The sequence below is a fragment of the Carettochelys insculpta genome, chromosome 1 (assembly GCF_033958435.1).
Source record: "Carettochelys insculpta isolate YL-2023 chromosome 1, ASM3395843v1, whole genome shotgun sequence".
NCBI classification, from domain to species: Eukaryota; Metazoa; Chordata; order Testudines; family Carettochelyidae; genus Carettochelys; species Carettochelys insculpta.
Window position 1 is genome coordinate 12,936,054 of NC_134137.1, and position 21,524 is coordinate 12,957,577.

Sequence of the window (21,524 nt, forward strand, 5' to 3'; positions counted from 1 at the left end):
GACAGCTCCCCATCTCTAAATGCCAGCCCATGTCCCCACTGTGCTTCCTGCATCATGGCTCTCGCGTGCGGCTCCTCTGCGCCAGGCTGACTTTGCGCCTTGCCTTTCAGTGCTGATAAACCCGCTGGTGGACAAGAACTCGGGGGGCGTGGTCACCGTCCTCCTGGTGAGTGGCTGGAGCTGGTGGGAGGGGGAGAAGGCTGGGAGGGGCGGCCAGGCGACCCAGACGCACTCCCGGCCCCACAGAGGTATCTGTGCAACGCGCTGCCCGACCCTTCCCAGACAGCCCCTCCCCGTTCCCACACACCCTTGGCTGTCCTTGTAGGCTACTGGGAAGTAACTCCCCTGGGATCCGGGCAGGAGAGGGTCACGGCTCACTGTGGCCATCAGAGGGGCAGGGGGGCCTTGGATCTGATGGGTGCAAGGAGAGGGCAACCTCTAGCTGTGGCTGCCCCAGACTGTCCCCCTGCCCAGGCTGTGTCTTCCCACGGCTGCCGCCCGCTGAGCAGGGCTGGGCAGATCTCCCCACGTCTGGCCGTGCACAGCGTTGCGGGTGGGGAGTTCCTCTTCTCGCCCACTGGCTGCTCACCCATCTCTGGCCACCCGGCGCATCCATCATCTCTGCTGCTGCTCTGCACCGAGCCCGGGAACGGATGCTCACTGGCTCCCGCGAGAGGTGAAGCAGGAGGCTGGTGGGGGCATGGCCACAGGTGCTGCTCCCGGGCTCCCCCTGCAGGTGAAAGGGTAGAATGGAGGAGGAGCCGGTCAGTTTTCAGCTATTAAATGGCAGCCCCGGCCACACCGGAGCCTGGCCAGGACGGGACAGATCAGCTCCCAGCTGGGGTAGGAGCAGCCAGCGTGAACGCACTGCCCTGGCCGAGAGTAGTGAAGGTGAAGCTAAACTGCGATCACTGGCCCCCACCCTCAGCAGAGAGCCTGGCCCAGGGCTCCCTAACCCTTCCCTGCTGCGTGCCCCTCTGCTCCCCACGGCACCACATGGTGGCTCGTGCATGTCCCCACTGCCTCCCTGGGGTGGGCTGGGCACTGCCCCAGGCCCTGACCCCCAGCTGAAGACAGCAGGTGAGATCTCTGGATTCCTCCGCTCATCGGTGGAGCCCTGCCAGGCTGCTGGGCTGGATCAGACGCTGCGGCATTGGGTGGCACTTGCTCCGTCTGGTTGCCTTCGCTCAGGGAGCTGCAGGGCTGGATGGCAGCAAAATGCGGGACCCAGCTGCTCCTCGGGTGACTTGACAATTAGCCAGATGCCAATTAGGCTGCTGCCTTGGGTGCAGTAATGAGCTCTTCTGGAACTGGACCTTGCAGCGGCCTCCCCTCACCTGGAGCCGAGCGCAAAGAGAGAGTGAGAAGAAATGCAAGGTTAATGACTAGTCCCCTCTGCACGTCCCGCCTGGGCCCAGACTGGAAGAGGAGCTATCACCACTGGGGAGCACAGCTCCCCCAGACAGTGCTCGGAGCAGGGAGAGAGCGGGCTGTGCGTGGATTAAGGAGCGAGACGAGCAGCGAGAGATTTCCTCCTGCACTTAATTAAAAAGGAATTAAGATGATTTACAAGCACCGACCTTTCTCCAACTCGCCGGTTGGCCCTGTCATGGGGAAGAGCTCCCAGCCCCAGCGAGCGAGCCCGGCTGCTGATCAAGCACACGCAAGTTCACATGGATGCCACGCCTTGCACAGATGTGACCTGCACACGCTCTGCTGTATGGAAGCTGTTGATGCAGAATACAGCCGACGACGGTGCAAGCTGCTGTCTTGAATGTCTCTGAAAATACATCCCCTGAGGGATGGGTCCCAAGTCCGTGCAGGCTGAGTTCGTAAGGGAGGCGTATCTTTAGAGATTTGCCCCATGGAGGGAAAAAACCTTTGTTTGAGAGTCCCCTGATCTGGTTCCCTGTTGGGGCAGTCTGCCGTCGTCTGCTTCCCAGAAGACACCCAATTCTTGAGATGTAACAGAGAGAAAGCCGTGCTAGTCTATAGCCTATCAAAACAAAAAAGCAGTCAAATAGCACTTTAAAGGCTAGCAAAATAATTTATTAGGGGATGAGCTTTTGTGGGACAGCCCCACTTCTTCAGCCCATAGCCAGACCAGAAGGGACTCAATATTTAAGACACAGAGAACCAAAAATAGTCATCAAGGTTGACAAACCAGAAAAAAAAATGATCAAGGTGAGCAAATCAGAGAGCAGAGGGGCGGGGGGTGGGTGGGTCAAGAATTAGAGTAAGCCAAGTATGCAAAAGAGCCCCTATAATGTCCCAGCAAAAGCAACAAGGGGTCCTGTGGCACCTTATAGACTAACAGAAATGTAGGAGCATGAGCTTTCGTGGGCAAAGACCCACTTCGTTAGATGCAGGGAGTGGAAATTTGCAGTGGCAGGTATAAATAGGCAGGCCAGAGCAAGGCTGGGGATAACGAGGTTGATAATGTCCCATAAATCATAATGTCCCAGAAAATTCCCATCATGGTCCTTGAAATGTGGATTGAAGTCTGAGCCTTTGGTTAGCCCGTCTTCCTGGCTGGGAGGTGACCACCCCCTCTGCTGTGATCCCATTCTCTGAAGCATTTCTAATAGAGGTATTGAGCCAGTATCTATCACTCCACATACACACACGGCACAGATGTGCAAGCAGCATAAGCAGAGTCAGTGAATTACCAGCATTCAACACCTCCCTTGGCCCACGATTTGGTGCAAGCTCAATGCAGTGGTTACAGCAGCGGCTTTCGAATTTAATTTAAAAATCCCGTAACGTCATAGGTGTCTGTGACACACACATGTGCCTTTTCACACACGCCACCCCCGCTGCCTGGCTTTGTTCACGCTGGGTGGCGGGCCGTGCGAGACAAGCCCCTCCAGGGTGTAGAAAGAAAACAAATGCCCCATATGTCTATCCCAGGCTGGGGAGGGCCTCACCACCACTGGGGGCTGATCCCAGCTAGCAGCCTCCATTGCTTGGGTGATGGCCGGTGACGGGCTACTTTGAAGGTGATGCTCTAACTTTCAGACCAATGCAACAGGGCAGCTGTGTGGCTCTCCATCCACTTCCAGCTCCTCGGGGCAGGCACAAGGTCCCATCCTGTGTCTGTCTGCTCCACTCACACCCTGGGCCAGATGGGAATACAGTCGCTGCGCACTGTGGCCGGCCCTGCACTAAGGGAGTCGAACCAGTTTCCTTCAGCTGAGCGGGCGTCCAGGAGACACACTTCCAGGGCTGTCTAAGAGCTCGCTTGATGCTGGTGCTGGTCCCTGTAGGGTCTGGAGACCTTCTGTAGAACATCAGTAGCAGGAGGGAGGTCCGTGGCAGAGATCACCGCATCTTCAGCTCTGCCTCCTTCCAGAGTCAGAGCTCTGCCTGGGCTGTTGGCTCTTTGCTTTCCCCTCTACAGCCAGGACTCTTCCCAACCCCCCCAGGAGGGCTTTTCCCCTGGAAGATCGGCCAATCCAAGCCATAGATCCGGCTTCACTAAAGCCGCTTCTCAGGGCAGGAAGCCCCTGGCAAGCAGGCAGGTGCATTAGTGAATGACTGGCTTAGGAGAGCAAACAGCCCATTGACACGCGGGGAGAGGTAAGTTCTGGGAGCCAAGTGGGGAAAGGTGCTACCGCCAGGTTAGCGCCTTTCCCTGCAAGTGCAAGGAGTCTCGGGTCGCTGTTCTCGGGGGCCGTTTGGGCTCAGCTCGTCAGCCTCCAAGCAGCTGCGAAGAGAAAAGTGCTAATTAATCACAGACAAAGATATGGGCTAAGAGTTAGGCATGCAACCAGAACTGGAAGAGAGAGAGAGCCGGCTGCAATCTCGAAGCAAAGAAAATGCCCACAGGACTCAGTGCTCCATCACACAGGGCCTACATGCTCTAGCACGCGTGTGCTGAACCACACAGGGATACACACCCCAACAGTGATGCCGGCCTTGCAGCTGCAAACTTCATGGATTTCCCTGAGTCTCTCCTGATTCCCCCCCCACATGAGTGTGGTTCAAAGCTGCTGGTAGAGCTGCCCCAAGTGCCTACATCGGAGATGGTCCCAAAGGAAATGCACTGGTTTCCATGGAGAAAAACTCCTTCAGGGAGTGACGGAGTTGGGGCACTGGGCTGGGAGTCAGGCTTGCGAGATTCCAGACTGCTGGGCAGGGTTCCCACTAATATTCTCCATCCAGGGGCGGAATAAATTTTGTGGTGTGCACTAAGGCATGTGTGGATCTGCACCACCTGTAGAAACACACGCTGCCAGCTGTGGATGACTATGGACGCTCTGCTAAACAGCTGGGCAGCACCTGAATCTCTCCGGGGCAGCTGCCCAAGCAGTCAGCTTACTGGGAACGCTGCTCCTAGGTGCTGATCTCTGCTCTGTCACTGACACCCGGAGAGGTCGAAAGCAGCTGAACACCTGTTCCGTGCCTCAGTTTCTCTCACTGCGGGTGAGGACAATAATAGTGACCTGTCTCCTGGCAGGTGGGAGGCTTAAAGCATGAGTGCTCATAAAGGCCTGTGTGCAGAAGGAGCTGGGAAGGTACAGATTGAATCTCTCTAGTGCGGCATTCGCTCCTCCGGCAACACCCGTCATCCGGCATGATTTTAGGTAGCCGGACAACCACTTATCACGGCTGTGGCCAAGTTTCCAACGGTGCCATTAAGTACGTTTCCAGCCACCGCTCCTGGCTCTCAGTGTCCTGTGCTGTTATTTAACTCTAATTTAGGACTATTCAGTCAGGGTGGAAAAGGCCCAGTATCAGTAGAATGTATCAAAAGAGGAGAAAACAAGTCAGATCAGACGGGAGATATGGCCCATTGTCAGTCTAGTGTGGAGATGTTAACACCCAGGGCAGAGAAGCTCCTTTTGTAAGCTGCGAGCCACTCCCAGTCTTTGTTTAATCCTTGGTTGATGGAGTCAAATTTGCAAATAAATTGCAGCTCAGAGATTTCTCTCTCCGTTTGATTTTTGAAATGTCTTTGTTTTAGGACTGTCACCCTTAAATCTGCTACTGAGTGTCCAGGGAGATTGAGATGTTCCCCCACAGGCTTCTGTACATTACTGTTCCTGATGTCTGATTTATGTCCATTTATTCTTTTACGGTGAGACTGTCCAGTTTGGCCAATGCAAATTGCAGTGGGGCATTGCTGGCACATGATGGAACATATTAGCTGTGTCTACACGTGCACGCTACTTCGAAGTAGCGGCACTAACTTCGAAATAGCGCCCGTCGCGGCTACACGCGTCAGGCACTATTTCGAAGTTAACTTCGACATTAGGCGGCGAGACGTCGAAGTCGCTAACCTCATGAGGGGATCGGAATAGTGCCCTACTTTGACGTTCAACGTCGAAGTAGGGCCCGTGTAGACGATCCGCGTCCCGCAACGTCGAAATTGTGGGGTCCTCCATGGCAGCCATCAGCTGGGGGGTTGAGAGACGCTGTCTCTCCAGCCCGTGTGGGGCTCTATGGTCACCGTGTGCAGCAGCCCTTAGCCCAGGGCTTCTGGCTGCTGCTCCTGCAGCGGGGGATTCATGCTGCATGCACAGGGTCTGCAACTCGTTGTCGGCTCTGTGTATCTTGTGCTGTTTAGTGCAAGTGTGTCTGGGAGGGGCCCTTTAAGGGAGCGGCTGGCTGTTGAGTCCGCCCTGTGACCCTGTCTGCAGCTGTGCCTGGCACCCTTATTTCGATGTGTGCTACTGTGGCGTGTAGACGTTCCCTCGCAGCGCCTATTTCGATGTGGTGCTGCACAACGTCGATGTTGAACATCGACGTTGGCAGCCCTGGAGGACGTGTAGACGTTATTCATCGAAATAGCCTATTTCGATGTCGCCACATCGAAATAGGCTACTTCGATGTAGGCTTCACGTGTAGACGTAGCCATGATGTGAGTAGATGTGCAGGTAAAGGAGCCCCTGATGGTATGGCTGATGTTCGGTCCTGTGATGTTATCGCTGGTGTAGATATGTGAGCAGAGTTGGCAGTGGGGTTTGTTCCAGGGATTGGTTCCAGGCTTAGAGTTACTGTGCTGTGATCCATAGTGGCTGGTAAGGATTTGTTTCAGGTTGGCAGGCTAAGTGTTGGTAATGTGCTAGACAATAGCGGCCTCCTGTGGTCCAGCAAATCCCCTCGCATGGCACCGGTCAGGTCTCCAGGGTGCCGGACTAGAGAGGTTCAATGTGTGCATGTTTTGCCAGTGCTCATTAGTCCCAGCTTGAAGGACAAGCCCCAGAGTGGGTTTTTCCTTTGCTGGGGTTGGCTGGCTGGCTGGCCCCTTCTCAGGAGGATGGCCACTTGCAGTGGGCACGTGCCATTTGAGCAGCCACCTCTTACCCAGGGTGCCTGAGGCTACCAGGGGGAGGCTAGAGACAGCTCAATGGCTTGCGGGGCTGGGGCTGGGGCTGGATGTGGGCTTGTGGCTCTATGGAGAGAACAGGGTGATGTCATGGGTGCTCCTTGCTCACCTGTGTGACCTCAGCAGCTGGGCTGAGCTAGAAGCACAAACAGCTTATCTACAGCCCAGGGCATCCCGGCTGGCTCTGCAATAGGGGGATGTGAAGAGTGGGAGGGAGGCCGAGGGCAGCCATGGCCGCAGTCCGGACAGCTGGCTGCACTCTGGGCGGGAGAGGGGGTGCACCGGGGGGGCTGCAGGGACATCAGCCAGGCTGCACTGCTTCACGCCCGTGGAGACGCTGGCCCCGTAGCTGGCCCAGGGCAAAGCCACGGATGTGGTGGTGAAACTAACATTGATTTTGTCAGGGTTTCGCCCACTGTCTCTGCCTGTTCATCACACGGCCCTGTGAGCACACAGAGCCCCCTTCCCTGGCCAGCAGTGCCTGCCAGCCGGGGCACCCCTATGTACGCCCGTCTCTGCTGCTGACTGTTGGACCCATGCAAGTCCCACCCGACTGGCTGTGTTAGTCCCTGTGCTGTGCGAGGCTGGCAGAGCTGAGCTGCTGCAGGGCCTCTGCAGATCGGGGGGGGCGGGAGCAGGCCTGGGGGTGGGGGGGTTAGCTCTGAGGACCACGCACGGACCTGCGGCTGGGGGTGAGGAGCCCAGGGCTGGTAGGGTGCTGCGGGCTGCCTGTGTCCTTATTGTCTCTCCTTCCTCCCCAGGTGCACTGCGGGCGGCTGAGTGACTTGGACGAGCAGAACCTTCGTGTGCTGGAGAAGCACGTGAGTTAGCGCCGGAGCTCCCTGCGCTGCATAGCCCCCAGCACTGGGCTGCCCTCTGCGCCCTGTGGGCTCAGCCGGGCTCCTGCCCAGGGCCCCTGCTGCCCAAGTGTCCCGGGCAGCCTGCCCCAGCTGCAGCTGGAGGGGGAGCATGCGTTTGTGGCCTGGCCTCACGCTGGTGCCAGAAGGGAATGGCCTGGCGGTCAGGGGGGTGGGGCGGGTAAGGGCTGGTCAGGGAGCAGGAGATTCAGTGACACACAATGATTGAGTGTGTGCACACCTGCAGGGGATCTGTGTGTGCACATGTGTGTGCAGGGGAACCATGTGTGTAAACGTGTACGTGGGATTGGCATGTGTGCACATGCATGTGGAGGGGATTCATACGTGTGCACACATGTTCAGGGGATCTGTGTGCACGCATGTGTGCGTGCAGGGATCGGTATGTGTACACATTCGTGCAGGGGATCCATATATGTGCACACGCGTGTGGAGGGGAGCTATATGCATGCACATGTGAGCAGGGGATCTCTGTGTGTGCACGTGTGTGTGCAGGAGATCCATGTGTGTAAACGTGTGCATGGGATCGGCATGTGTGCACACGCATGTGGAGGGGATTCATATGTGTGTGCACATGTGTAGGGGAGCTGTGTGCATGCATGTGTGTGTGTAGGGATCTGTATGTGTACACGTGCATGCAGGGGATCCATATGTGTACACATGTTTACAGGGCATCTGCACGTGTGCACACATGTGTGGAGGGGAGCTATATGTGTGCACATGTGTGCAAGGGAGCTGTGTGTGCACGTGTGTGTGAAGGGGATCTGTATGTGCATGTGTGTGCAGGGCATCCATGTGTACACGTGTGCAGGGCATCTGCATGTGTGCACACACATGTGGAGGGGAGCTATATGTGTGCACGTGTGCAGGGGATCTGTGTGCACGCACTCGTGTGCGCAGGGGATCCGTGCGTGCCCATACGTGTGCATGGGACCTGTGGGGAGACATGCTCTATGGGGACAGGGTTCTATGAGCAGGTGCATGCAAAGGGGATCTGTACCGGGGAAAGTGGGGGGGCGTGGCGGTGGGAACAGCACGTGTGCACGTTCACTGGTGTCTGTGTGTCTGTGTGTCTGTCTTCACCCCCGCCCCCGCTGCTCCTGGGATGGAAGGCTTCCCTTTGTGTAATGGAATGAGTCATCGCGGGGGGGGGGGGGAGATGGGAAATAGCCCAGCTGGCGGGGGAGGGGTATGGGGGATGGCGCCAGATAAACCCGCAGTCTCCAGGCTCCCCTTGGCTCAGAAGCGGGCTGGAAATTGCTGGGAGCTCTCTGCTCCTTCCTGGGCCTGGTGCGGTGCTGCCCCCTGCTGGTCACAGCAGCACAGGGTGGGTCCCACACCTGCCCAAGGCTCTGTGCCGTTTGTGGGTGAGGCAGGTTCCCCCTGCAGCAGCTCCCCAGGGGGCCGGTGGGCTCTCTGTCCATGTCCTTGTTCCAGTCAGGACAGGGCGGTTCCCTAACAGCTCTGCTGCAGCCATGACTGGGGGCAGGTCCCTGGCCTGCGCCAGGGACACAGACCCCTTCTGGCTCTGGACTGCGAGCCCTGGGGGGGCCCCACTCCAGATCCCAACTCCCTGGCTCAGTGCCCGTCTGCACGGTGAAGGCTTAATTCCGGGTTTGCTCCTGTGGCTCTGCCGGTGCTAGCATGGCAGGCGGAGGGGGTGTCTGCCAGTCATGAGGCCTGGCTGGGGCTCATGGAGCCCTAGTCCCTGCCACTCTGCCAGCCACTCAAACCCACCGGGCTCACCTCATGCCAGGGAGGGGGCGCAGCAGCCTGGGGAGCATGAGTGGCCATGCAAAGGGGCCACCCGGAGCACCAGGTTTTCTGAGCCACTGGGTGGATCGGGCAGACGGCAGCTGGGGAGCAGCATGACACCGGTTACTGCAAGTCATGGCTCCTTCCCCACTCTAGCCAGACAAATGCAGAAGTGGGGGCCAGCAAAATTACCTCCAAAACCTTATCTACCAGGTTTTGGTACAAACTTCCCCCCCAAAATCCTAAAACAACCTTAGATTTTGGGGATAGAATTCGCTGCCACCACCCAAGTGATAATAAGGAAACCAGGGAGAGACTACCTGAGAAATCTCAGCCCCAAAAGTGAAAAACCAGGACACAAACATTAACCAATACCAGGTTACTAAAAAGAAAAAGAGAGAACTTTTATCATTACGACAATATTCGTGCTGCAAGCCTCGTGACTAGATGGAAGAGTCACAAAGTAAAACACATGGGGAGTCTCCACCATGGGCCTAGAACTTAGTTACAAGGAGAGTAAAAGAACGTTTTTAAAAAGTGCCCAGACATCAGATCCCACTTCCCAAACCATAAAACAATAAAGCCTAACGGACTTATCAAAACTTTACCCTACTTAAACAAGATTGGAGGGCCTGTTCTTGGGGGGAGATATTCTGAGTCTGTCTCCCTCATGGCTGGAAAGAAGAAGGACAAGAGGACAGCAAAGGGGGGAGCCAAAAAATTCCTTTGTCCCAGTTTGGAATTCTTACCTACTTTCCTATAGACCAACCCCACCTGGCTAAGGAGGTTAACCCTTTTACTCCCAGGCTGCTGGCTAACCCTCATGATCACGACACTGCATCATAGCGATGCCCTGGCCCTGGTCCAAAATTCACTGCCTTCAGTGGGACCTTTTCCACTGATTTCACTGGGCTGCCCTGGATTTTCCAAGCCCACCTGGCCTCTGCTGAACCTTCTGCAGCGCTTGTGGCTGAGAAGCGAGGGAAGACCCCCTTCAGAATAGACAGGGGTTCTGCACCAGGAGGGAGGTGGAAGAAACTGCTTCACAACTTCCCCACTTCAGGGCAGAGCAAGGGGCAACACCTATTCTGAGACACATGGGCTACGTGTACACTAGCCAAAAACTTCGAAATGGCCATTTCGAAGATTTTGGCTAGTGCAGACACGGCTATAGGTGCACCCTAAGGCTCCTCAGCACATAAGTGTCCATTTAAATGGAAGATTTATTAATTATAGCCATCCCTTGCTTGTCTCTACGCCCTTCCATCTGGGAGCGCCAAACACTTTTATATAAGTTAGTAAAGGCCCCAGCTGTGATTGGGTCATTTTGTCCTAGGTGTTGCACAGACACAGTGTGTGAGGTGGGTCCTGCCCCATACAGCTTGCAGTTTAAAATAGGGCACCAAAGAGCAGGAGGAAGGATAAATCAGTGTCCCCAAAGTGCAGAGAGACGAAGAGCTGGTGTTTTTAAAGCCTCCCTCCTGCTGATGAGGCCAAGTTTTCCCCAGTTATTTTTGATTAAACTAAAAACCAAAACCCCTTTGGTTTCTTTATCCCCTCTCCCCTCCTGTTGTCAGTGGCAAAACGGAAGGCTCTCGAGCGGGGAGAAAGCGGAAAAAGAGGCAGAGAACAAAACCAGTGGCATTCAGGTGGTCGCGCAAGTTGTGGAATACATGACACGTGCCGCGCAAACCTCAGCTTGAAGTCTGATGCAAGAAAGTGTGAGCCCTTGGTAGCCAGCCTGGCTGCTGGCAGTGGCCGTCCTCCAGCCCAGACAGCCAGGGCAGGGCAGGGGCTGAGCTCCAGCATAGTTTCTAAGGAGGCACCGAGTTTTCTCAGCCTTCTTTCTGAGGGAGAGAAGCAGCGGCATTATTTGGTTCAGGAGCCAGCGTCTCCTCCACGCTGGGAGCAACCAGGCTAATAGGAACATCAATACGGTCTTGTCAAAGCAATTAAGGCAGCTGAATGAGTGCGAGACACAGGGCAAGATTCAATGGGAACAAGGCTAGCAGGAGCGAGGCTACATCTGATGTGTCTGTGCACTACTGCCCTCTGCTGCCCCGAGGGGGAACTGCTTCTCTACACATCACCTGAGCACCACATTGCCTGGGGATGTACCAGAGAGGTGGCCGTGTTAGTGTGTGTCTTCAAAAACAACAAGCAGTCCTGTGGCACCTTATAGACTCACAGATATTTTGGAGCATCAGCTTTTGTGGGCAAAGACCTGTTTCGTCAGAGGCATGAGTCACACGTCCGATGAAGCGGGGGTCTTCGCTTACGAAAGCTTATGCTCCAAAATATCTGTGAGCCTGTAAGGTGACACAGGACTGCTTGTTGTTTCTGAGCACCCCACGATCTTTAATACACTTACCCTCACACGCCCCGTGGGGACAAGGCTGTGATCTGCTTTGGGGAACTGAGGCACAGGGAGGTTAAGTAACAGGCCCAAGGTCCCACAATCAGAGCAGGGAATTGAACTCCCATCTGGTTCTATGTCGGGCAGATAGCTGGGCCTCTCCTCCCTGTATGCTAGACTGGGATAACAAGCCTCCCTTTGTCTGCTTAGCATGAGAGCTCTTCTGAGTGAGGGCCCTGTCGGGTCTAGGCAGGTGCATACGGAACGCATTTGCTGCTGGTTGCATCTCCAGCTGGCGGAGAAGAGACATTCGAAGGATTTTTTCGACATGCTCCTTTTTCCCAGCTGGCAAATTCCTCTGCAGATCTGAGCGCCCAGGTGCACCATGAGCTGCACCCCCTTTGCTACTCAACTCACTGACCACCTCCCGTTTGCTTCCGCGCTCACCAGCGTGTTCCATCTCCAGCGGGCCTCGTGCCTATCCCAGGAGACCCTCTGCTCCCGGGGGAACAATGGAAGTTCTACTTCGGCAACTGTATGCGTCCTATGGAAACATCTTCCAACAGTCCAGGCAAGCGGAGAGCCACACTGCCATATTGCTTTGATCCTGAAGGGCAGCAAACCTTCAAGCCTCTCTCCCTTGGTACCAGCTTACTGCAAGACGCATCTCCGGATAACGCTGCTCTCTGAGCCCTGGTGGATCATTTTAATCTGCTGCTCAGTGTTGTTCTCAAGCCGTGTTGGCCCTGTTCTGGTGCATAGATGTCTCAGGGGACCACTGACCTCTGCATAGCTGCCTTGCACGAGCCTCAACCAGGCAACTTTTCACAGGTGACCCAATCAGGAATCATCACAGAGAGGTGGCAGTGTGAGTCTGTATCTCCACAAAACAAACAAGCCGTCCTGGACCACTTTAGAGACTAGCAGATTTGTAGGTGATGAGCTTTCGTTTCCTGCTCTGAAGAAGTGGGTCTGTCCCACACAAGCTCATCGCCTAATACATTATTTCATTAGTCTTTAAAGTGCTCCAAGGCTGCTTGTTTTTGTTTTGATCAGGAACTGTCAGGAAGACGACCTGGTCTAAGAATACCGCATGACACCTCACGATAAAAAGCCTTGCCTTGGAGAAAACCACAGAAACCGCCCTATGGGTGGAAAGCACCATCTGTCTCCCAGCCGGTGGAGGTGAATACAGTCTGATTTTCTGCAGTGCTCCTAAGTTTGTCTCCACGTGCCTTTACCCTCCCACCCATCACATTGCTATCCACGCTACAGATGCAGTGACTCGGGCAACTCAGCAGACTCCCCAGTGAGCCCTGCGCAGAAGTCAGTATGCAGCCGCAAAGGACACTTTGCTAAAACCTGCCGTCAGTCTTGTTTCTGGAGGTCTCGCAGAAGAGGACAATGGCAAATAGAATCCCAACAGTTTCCGACAGGCAACACCAAACCTGGGCCCTCGGGAGATTAGTACAGGAGCCTCTGCAGCTGGAGCCAAAGGCCCCCTGGCTCTCAGCTAAGGCCGTAGAGGAGACTCATTCTTTTGCTCTGTAAGTGGTCTGAGTGCCGCTGCATGGGACAGTGACCCAAAACTAGAAGGCGCGTGGTTTCAGCTTGTGAGTTTTTGGTATTGTCTTGACTGAGCTGAGAAGTGGATGAGAAGTTACCACTGTATTCAATTCCAGAGCCCTGACTGATCCAGAACGATCTAATTCCTCCACTGAGTGAAAAGCTCTGGCATGGATCAGGGGGTAGCCATGTTAGTCTGTAGCTTCGAGAACAACAAGAAGTCTCCCTGGACACTCAGTGGCAGATTTAAGGGTGACAGTCCTGAAACAAAGACATTTCAGAAATCAAATGGAGAGAGAAATCTCTGAGCTGGAATTTATTTGCAAATTTGACTCCATCAACCAAGGATTAAACAGAGACTGTGAGTGGCTTGCAGCTTACAAAGGCAGCTTCTCTGCCCTGGGTGTTAAGATCTTCCCATTAGACTCTGACAATGGCTCATATTCGCCTGTCTGATCTGTCTTGTTTTTTTCTCTTTTGATACCTACTATTGATACTGGGCCATTTCCACCTTGCTGAATAGACCTTGTCGGCTCTGGCCCTCCCTCTTACTGGGACCCCACTCTTTAAATACCCCCCTGAAACCACCCCCCCACTCATGCATCTGATGAAGCGGGTCTTTGACCACGAAAGCTCATGCTCCAAAATATCTGTTAGTCTATAAGGTGCCACAAGACTTCTTGTTGTTCTCGAAGCTCTGGCATGTTTCCGGACAGTAAAACATTTCAGCCCCTCCCGGGGAGGATGGGAGAGTTATCTTATGATCTGATCACAAACCTCTTTCAGCTTTTTTCAGCATGCAAGACCTTGTACGAGCAATTCCAAGAATTGCCATATGGGCCATGTAACTAATGGACTTCAGTTTCCAGACAGGGAGTCTTTCAGGAGCCAGGAGCAGAACTGCAGACTGCCTGTCTCGTCTGCCCATATCATGAGCGTTCAGTAGAGAAAGTCAAAGAAGTAATTGTCATTACACCAAGTTCTGTTACAACTCAAGGAGCGATCACAGTCTCAGAGTGAGCAACGGCCCTCAGAGACAGCAAGGTATATAAGGACCTAAAGCATTACACGGTCAATGGATGACCTTAGAAGATGGGGCCACCAGAAAATTTGCAACTTTGGCAGTCACTCAATAATGAGTAGGATGTTTTTATGTCACCCTCCTCTTGGTGAGTCCGGTGATGGTTGATGAGCCCGATTTTGGAGCCACGGGTCTTACCACAGAAGGGGCAGGTGTTGGTAGCTGGTGGAAGGCATGGGGCAGTTTTTACTGCTCTTTTTATCTTCACCTCTCCTCATCTGCACTGCAGTGGGACCTCTCAAATAACACCGCCTCCTCATGGAGTACTACTCTCCATTGGGGACGGTCTTGGACAAGGTTTTTCACGTGCGCCTTCAGCATGTACTTACATTGCTTCCACTGTCCCCCAATGCTCCTCTGTCCTTCCTCCAACTTGGAAAACAGAATCTGTTCTGGAGGGTCCTGATTGGACATCTGAACCACGTGACCGGTCCAACAAAGTTGTTGGTGAATGATAATGGCTTCAATGCTGGTTGTGTTCAGCTCTTCCAGGATGCTTCTGTTTGTGCTTCTATCCTCCCAAGAGACATTGAGCATTCTCCTGAGGCAGCAGTGATGATATTGTCCAAAACTTGGAACCATATTGGCCTGCATCACCTGAGCTGTCCCTTGTAAATGGATGGAAATTGAGACTTGATCATCTTCTTGGGCCTAAGCTTCTGAGAGAACTATTGCTTTACTTAGCCGAGGAAGGACAGCTGGGGAGGAGTCAAGCTGGCAACTGTGAAACAACTTCTGGTGGCCAGGGAAGAACGAACAAACTGAGGATTTAATCCAGGTTCATGGCTTGTGCTACTAGCGAGAAGTCAGAGAAAATCTTCAACACTGCTCGTACCAGTTGCCTATCCCAGCTGCCCATGGGAGAAACCGGCTCTCAACACAGTGGGACCATTTGAAGATCAGCCTGGTCAACAAAAGTTTCTCCTCGTCTTGGGAAGCTACCATTCAAAGTGGCTGGGAGTTCCATTCACTGGAAAGGTGACCAATGAAATAGTGATTAGGTTCATACCATCAGTTTTCACCCAAGATAGGGTTTCCCACGGCGTTGACCCTGACAAAGGGATGCAGCTGACTTCTGCTGAAATGCAACACTACCTCTGTTGCAGTGGTATCTAGCACAAAATGATTTCTCTGTGCCGCCACCGAGTTAACAGTCTGCTGGAAGGAACAGAAGTTTGCAGTTTAGTTGTAAGTGAGACCATGGAAAGAAGCCCTTGTTTGCTTCAGCACCATGCTACACTCAACAAAGGAGTATCACTCTTTGAACGGTTAAGAGGATGCAAAGTAAATTTGTGACTTACATGTCAAGGATTTGTGTGTTCTTTTCTTTTTCAGCCCAATCCTAGTGTGCAACTACTGGTGAGCGTGTTGAGAAAAGACAGGAGAAAAGCAGACACAAGATGGCTAAGAAAAAATGTTAAGCATCCCAAGTTTCTGACTGGCAATTCTGGTCATGTGAAGCTGCCATTCAGAGTCCAGAGAAGGATGTTGGAGATGTTCATATCCTTTGCAGATAAGAGAAACCCGAGCGGATGTTGCTGGGTTAATATAGGGAAAGAAATGGGACATTTCAAGGTTGTCCGCAACCCGTCTGCCAGCGGCTGAAGAAGAGAATGCTGATTTCCGTCTTGGACTGGAGAACGCCGATGACACTGATAGTGATGATGGACAACTACACCATTTGTGACTTGCTCCATTGCCCAGTCTCCTTCCTGCACCTGCATGTACCAGAAGTGTGGGACAAAGGCAACTGCCTGAAAAATTGAAACACTTTGTCGTTAGACTTGAGTCACAGTTTGGAAATGACTGTTTGAACTTTTACAATGGTTATTCTGCTGGGGAAGTGAGTGTTGGATCTAGCTAGGATCAGAGAGCCACCCCAGTTTGCCCTCTGCTTATGGGGGGACCTGTAGCTTTGAGTCTAGAATGACAATTCCCAGGATGCGCTATCAGAGAGGAAAGGGAGGGTGGAAAAGGAGAAGGCAGAAAGTGAGCTCTGTGAAGGGGGGGGGGGGCTTATCTTTTGTGGTTATCTAGCTTCCTGGGCCTTCCTTAAATGAACCCTGGGCTGTGTTCCCTCTAATTCTTTTCCGTCCATATGCAGAATAAATTTTGTTACATGCACTGAGTCATCACGTGCAGATGTGCACCAGGCTGCTGGCTGCGAGTGCTCTGCTAATGTGGCATTTGACTCTCTCATGTGTAGCCACTCAAGCGCTCAGCTTACAGGGAACACTGGTGTGTGTCTGTCTGTCTGTCTGCCTGCCTCTGGCTCCTAGCACAAAAAGGGCCTGCACTTGGCTGTGGATTCCAGGTGCTACTTTCATACTAAAAGTAGTAACAGTGGATTTATTGCACCATCAATTTAAGGAAGGAGACAACTGCCGTGTCCCATTATTTAAAAGGGACAACAGTAAAAAACTTTAAGGAAGCTTTCTTAATTTCCTTGGGCTATTTTCTCGTACTAGTTTTAATTCTCAGACCTGGGACAGATCTCCCTGGCAAGGTGAATTCACCTTCTAATAGCTCAGCTCATCTAAGCTAAGTGCCTCTCCCCTCTGTACCCAAACACAGAGCATCTGTAAGCTTCTGGCTCCCCAAAAGCTGGCTAACTTTCTGTGCCACCCACCTGCGTCTCCTCGGGATGAGTCCATCCCTTCCTCCCATGGTCTAGCCCCATCCTCTTTCCATGCCTTCTGAACCAAGTCCCTGAAGTTCCCCCAGGAGTTGGTCCTAGGCTGGTGATGTGGCTTGGCTAGGAAAGAAACCAGCTGGACTGAGCGCTGTCTGTAGCCACACAGAGGCCAGGAGGTAGGCAGAGCTATAGATTCAGGGATGTATAGGAGAGACAGGAACACACACACCTGGCTGACCCCGCCTGCCCCCCTGCTTGTGCTGTGCAGATCCTGGTGGCATACCAGCGTGTCCAGACCCTCCAGAAGCTGCAGCCTTGGCCCCAGGTCAGCCTGTCCACCAGCTCGTCCCAGAATTCCCTGGCCAAGACTGAGAGAGCAACAGATGGAGGCTACACTGACCTGGACCGCAAGATTCTGCAGCTGTGTGGTAAGGGAGTGTCTGTGCCCAGCCCGAAAGGGGCTGCAGGGCCAGTGGGGGCTGGGAGGTAGTGCAGCACGTGGGCCCTTTCTCTGGTGGCACAGCCCGAGCTCCGCCCAGGGACCCCAGAGCTATAGACAGGGAGGTGGACAGGCACAGGAGTCACTAAGCTGGAGTGTACCTGGGGCCAGCTTGGCCCAGCTTCCCAGGGAGTCTCCCAGCTCCATCATCCTCTGGAGCCCCCTGGCGCTGGAGGATGGGGGGGGTCACTGTCCCAGATCTAGCCAACCCGCAGAGACACTTGGCCCGTAGCTTGGCACTTGCCCGCCAGGGGTTGTCAGGTGGTTGGAGTCAGGGCGGCTGGTTTTCAAGGCCCAACCCAGCTCAGCTGGATGGCGGCATGAGAAGGCGCAGGCACCGAGCCCTGATTCCTGGCTCGGCCCCTGTGGCTGGGAGGCAGTGGGCTAATTTGCCTCCTTCGTTGCCTCAGTTTCCCCGTGTGTAAGTGGGGAACCTGACGCAGCTGGCCAAGGAGAGGAGGAGCGACTCGCTGCCCGGCTTTCTGTAGGGAAGCCAGTGGCCCGGCTCAGCTGGCAGCTTCCGCCACAGCGTGTGTAGCCAGAGGGCCCAGGACTGACCCTCCTCCAGCTGGTGGGCGATGGCTGGACGATGGAAGGGAGGGGAGTCACCAGGAAGAACAGCCCCTGCCCCACCCAGCGCGCTGGTTCTGGCTGGGTTAGTGGCATTGCTACCTGGCCTCCCGGGGGCTTTGGCTTGAGAGCTGCTGTCCCCCCGCTCCCGCCAGCCTGTCAGCCCCGCTCACGCTCTCGCTTGTTGCTCTTCCAGGGGAGCTGTACGACCTCGACGCGGCCTCGCTCCAGCTCAAAGTCATTAACTACGTGAGTAGCTGGGTGCTCGGCTGTGGCTGTCTGACCTCCAGGGGTGGGAACGTTCTGCCCCTTCTGCCTCCCCAGGAAGCCCCAGGCAGCCCCGCGATAGACCTCAGCCGAGCTGCAGAGCCCGTATTAGCAGGGCTGGAGTACGCCTAGTGCCAGGCAGGTGTTAGCTTCTCCTGCAGAGGGTCTCACACAAAGCCGGCCCCTGCTGGGGCTGGCCTGAGCGGGCTGGTTCGCAACACAGCAAAAAGCGCAGGAGGGAGAGGGATATGGTCTGCTTCTCAGTGTTTCTAGAGCACTTATTGCCCTAGTGAAGGGGTCGGATTTGGTGCCCGGCCCAGACCTAATGGTTTTGTGTTACACTCCTCTGTCCATCCCTGTTTTCGTCATTTGGGTTGCAAGAAACCACTCAGACAATGTCTGCCGTGTCATCAGTAGGCTTCAGAGTGAACAGCTGGCTGAGCTAGCTCGGGGAGTGGGGGCAGCTCACACCTCCCACTCCACCTGGAAGGGTTTAGTTCACATTTGGGCACATGCAGAAGCATTCCTTGGCAGATGGGGCCTGGTGTCCCTACAGCTGAGCAAGGGTTAAAACACGGCCGGTAACCTGCAGCTGTCTCACTGGGTTTGGCTTTAGCGAGATCTCACAGGCTGTCAGAGGGAGGCAGGCTGGGAGGGGGAGCAGAGCAGCCCGCGTGACCCTGGGGGCTGTTGACTTACATGTACAGGGCCCGGCACAGTGACAGCCAGGAGGTGATTTGCTGCATATGGGGTGCCAGGGCAGCCCTGGAAGGGCACAGGGAGCTGGTGTAACATTGTAGGACAATGTACTGGGCAGGAGCCAGGATTTCTGGGTTCTTGTCCTCCCTCTGCCACAGGCAAGGCAGGCAGTGCCATGCCTCAGTTTCCCCACCTTTAGCCAGGCGGGAGGACCCTCTTTCTTCCCCTTTATAAGTACCAGGCAGTGGTGAGAGTCAGGGGCCCCTGGCAAACAACATAGCTCAGCTCAGCTGCTTGGAGCTGGCTGGGCTGCCGACGTGCCAAGGTCTCCTACCTGCACCGGGGAGCTCCACCCTGCCTGCTCTAAGGGGGGCCGCTCAGCATCACTCACCGCTGTTTCTCTCTCTCTCATCCAGCTGAAGCAGGAGACCCAGTCCCCCTGCTGCTGCCTCCTGCTGGTGTCAGAGGACAACCACCAGCTCTTCTGCCAGGTGGGTGGTACCGTGGCCCCACGCGGGCTGTGTCTGTCCCGGGGGAGCAGCCGTGGTCCAGCTGCCCTGTGTGGAGTGCACAGTGCAGGGAGGCAGGCTCTGGGGCTCAAGATCTGATTGGCTGTTGCAGGAGGAGCACAGCCCCATGACAGAAATCCCCGTGGTCGTCTGTCCATCCAGGCAGCCATCCACCGGTCCCTGTCCATGCTGTTCTGGCGAGGGCAGCTCTGCTTCTCTGGGGTATCTCCTGCATCCTCATCGTCCCTGCTCCATTGGAGCTGGTTCCAGTAGGGTGCTCCCATGACATCACTGGGTGTCAGTGCTCAGCACCTCACCGGATCAGGTCTGACAGATCTCCCAGGCAGGGACCTGACTCCCTTCCAACCTGCGTGGCACAGGACGGGGGCCATACCGGTGACCCCAGCAGAGGCACTGTGGTGCCCCACCGGTGTGAGTGGAGGGGACTGGGGCGGGTCCCTCAGCTGGTAACTTAGGGCACCAGAGATGCGCCTGATGCTGTGTAGCAGAACCAGCTGGAAACCAGCCCTTCCTGCCTGGGTAAAAATGTGAAATCAAAGAAAAATATTCCTCCTAAATGGGGACTGAAATGAATGTCCAAAAGGAAACCAGGAAGGAGGAGGAAGGAAGGAAACGTGTTGGGGGAGAAAACAGAAATATTTGGCTGGCTCCCTGGGTGCCGGGAGCCAGCTGCCCCGGTTGTTAGCGAGCCGGCTGCCCAGGAAGCAGCCGAGCTTGGAAGCCCCGGTTCTGTCTGCCAGATGAACTGGGAAGAAGCTGGGAGCCCAACAGGCGGCAGGAGATGAAGGCGGTTCCCACCTGGCATTAGTCCGGAATGAAAGTGACACATTCCCGGTTTTGATGAGCTGGCCTTTCCCGATGGAAACGCTTGGCATTGCCAGGGACATGGGCCCTGAGCTGAAGGAGTGGTTCCTGCTCAGGGACACACTGACCCACAGCCGAGCTCTGCCCTACCCCACGGCTCACTGCCTTCCCCCTGTACCTTCCCTCCCCCCGCTGGTTCTCCCCTGCACGCCTGTTGCATGGACAGGGGTTTTCCAGAGTACCAGTTCCTCTGCCCCCAGCCTCACCTCTGTGCTTCTTCTTCCCTCTAGGTGGTGGGAGATAAAGTGCTGGAGGAGGAAATCAGCTTCCCAGTAAGTCGTTACCTGTTCTCTGTCCTTCAGCAGCAAAGCTCAGCATGTTTGTGCCCCAGGCAGCTAGGCTGCCTGGTCCCTCTGAGACTCAGTCCATGCACAGATCTTGGATCTCCTCCTTGATCACCTTCTGTCCAGTCAGCACCAGGGCTCCCCCCTTCTTTTTTTCCCTCTGGGGTGGAATAAATTTTGTTGTGTGCACCAAGGTATGTGGGGTGTGCACCACAAGTAGAAACCTACACTGCCGGCTGCGGGCGCTCTGCGAATCAGCTGGGCAGCACCTGAATCTCTGCTGGGAGGCCTCCTGAGCATTCAGCTCCAGGGAACACTGGTCAGCACCAGAGCCACCCTGCTGCTAGCCCTGGCTAGAGATGCTCCTGCCCAGTTCTCTCCAGCTAAATGACCTGGCCACACTTCGGGGCTTGGAGAGGTGTTTCCATGTCCCCAAGTATCATGTTTTGGGGGGCAGGTTCCAGAGAGCTTGTGTCACTGCTGTGCAGGCTGCCCTGTGGGCTGGGAGCACCCCGGTTACAGGGCAGGTGACACGACCTCTCATGGGCCCGGATGCCTCCCCAGAGCATGCCACAGGGATGTGTCCTTTACTGAAGCTGAGACAGATCCCCGCAGGCTGCTCCCAATGCAGCCGCCTTCGAGTGGAGCAGGACTGGCCCCTGACAGCTCTCCCTGACTGTTAATCCAAAGCAAAAGGGGCTGATTCATCCCTGATGGAACCTGGGTAACCGCAGTGCAGCTAACACCAGGGATGCTGCTGGCCCAACGTGCAGGGTGGCTGGCAGGCAGCAGGCAGGCTTTTGCAGCCAGATTGCAACTGTAGGACTTGATGGGCACAGCAGACTGGTGCTAACGGCCATTGCATGGTGCGGGGGACCAGTGACAGCCTCTTGGTTGCAAGTCACTGGTTTGATAATGCCCCATATGCTGACCCCATCTAGCAGCTGCCTACATGGCGGGAGTTAGGTGGGTCTCAGCCATGTCCTCACTGGGACGGAAGAATCCTGAGCACTGTTACAGGCTGGGGACCAACTGGCTAAATAGCTGTGCAGCAGAAAGGGACCTGGGAACTGTGGTGGATGACAGGCTGGATATGAGTCAATAGTGTGTACTGGTAGCCAAGAAGGCTAGCGGCATATTGGGGTGCATTAGGAGGAGCATTTCCGGCAGATCTAGAGAAGTTAGCATTCCCCTCTATTTGGCACTGGTCAG

At 55.0% G+C, this 21,524-nt stretch overlaps 1 protein-coding gene across 3 annotated transcripts in view; it reads left to right on the plus strand.

The window, feature by feature from the left end:
• PDE2A (phosphodiesterase 2A) overlaps positions 1–21,524 on the plus strand; it is a 349,465-nt gene that overhangs the window by 292,973 nt on the left and 34,968 nt on the right. For all 3 annotated transcript variants that reach the window (XM_075018032.1, XM_075018123.1, XM_074975525.1), the window contains 6 exons: positions 111–166; positions 7,093–7,152; positions 16,868–17,027; positions 17,865–17,917; positions 19,051–19,125; positions 20,259–20,300. In XM_075018032.1, the coding sequence (XP_074874133.1) occupies positions 111–166; positions 7,093–7,152; positions 16,868–17,027; positions 17,865–17,917; positions 19,051–19,125; positions 20,259–20,300 (446 nt within the window). The remainder of the gene's footprint in view (positions 1–110; positions 167–7,092; positions 7,153–16,867; positions 17,028–17,864; positions 17,918–19,050; positions 19,126–20,258; positions 20,301–21,524) is intronic.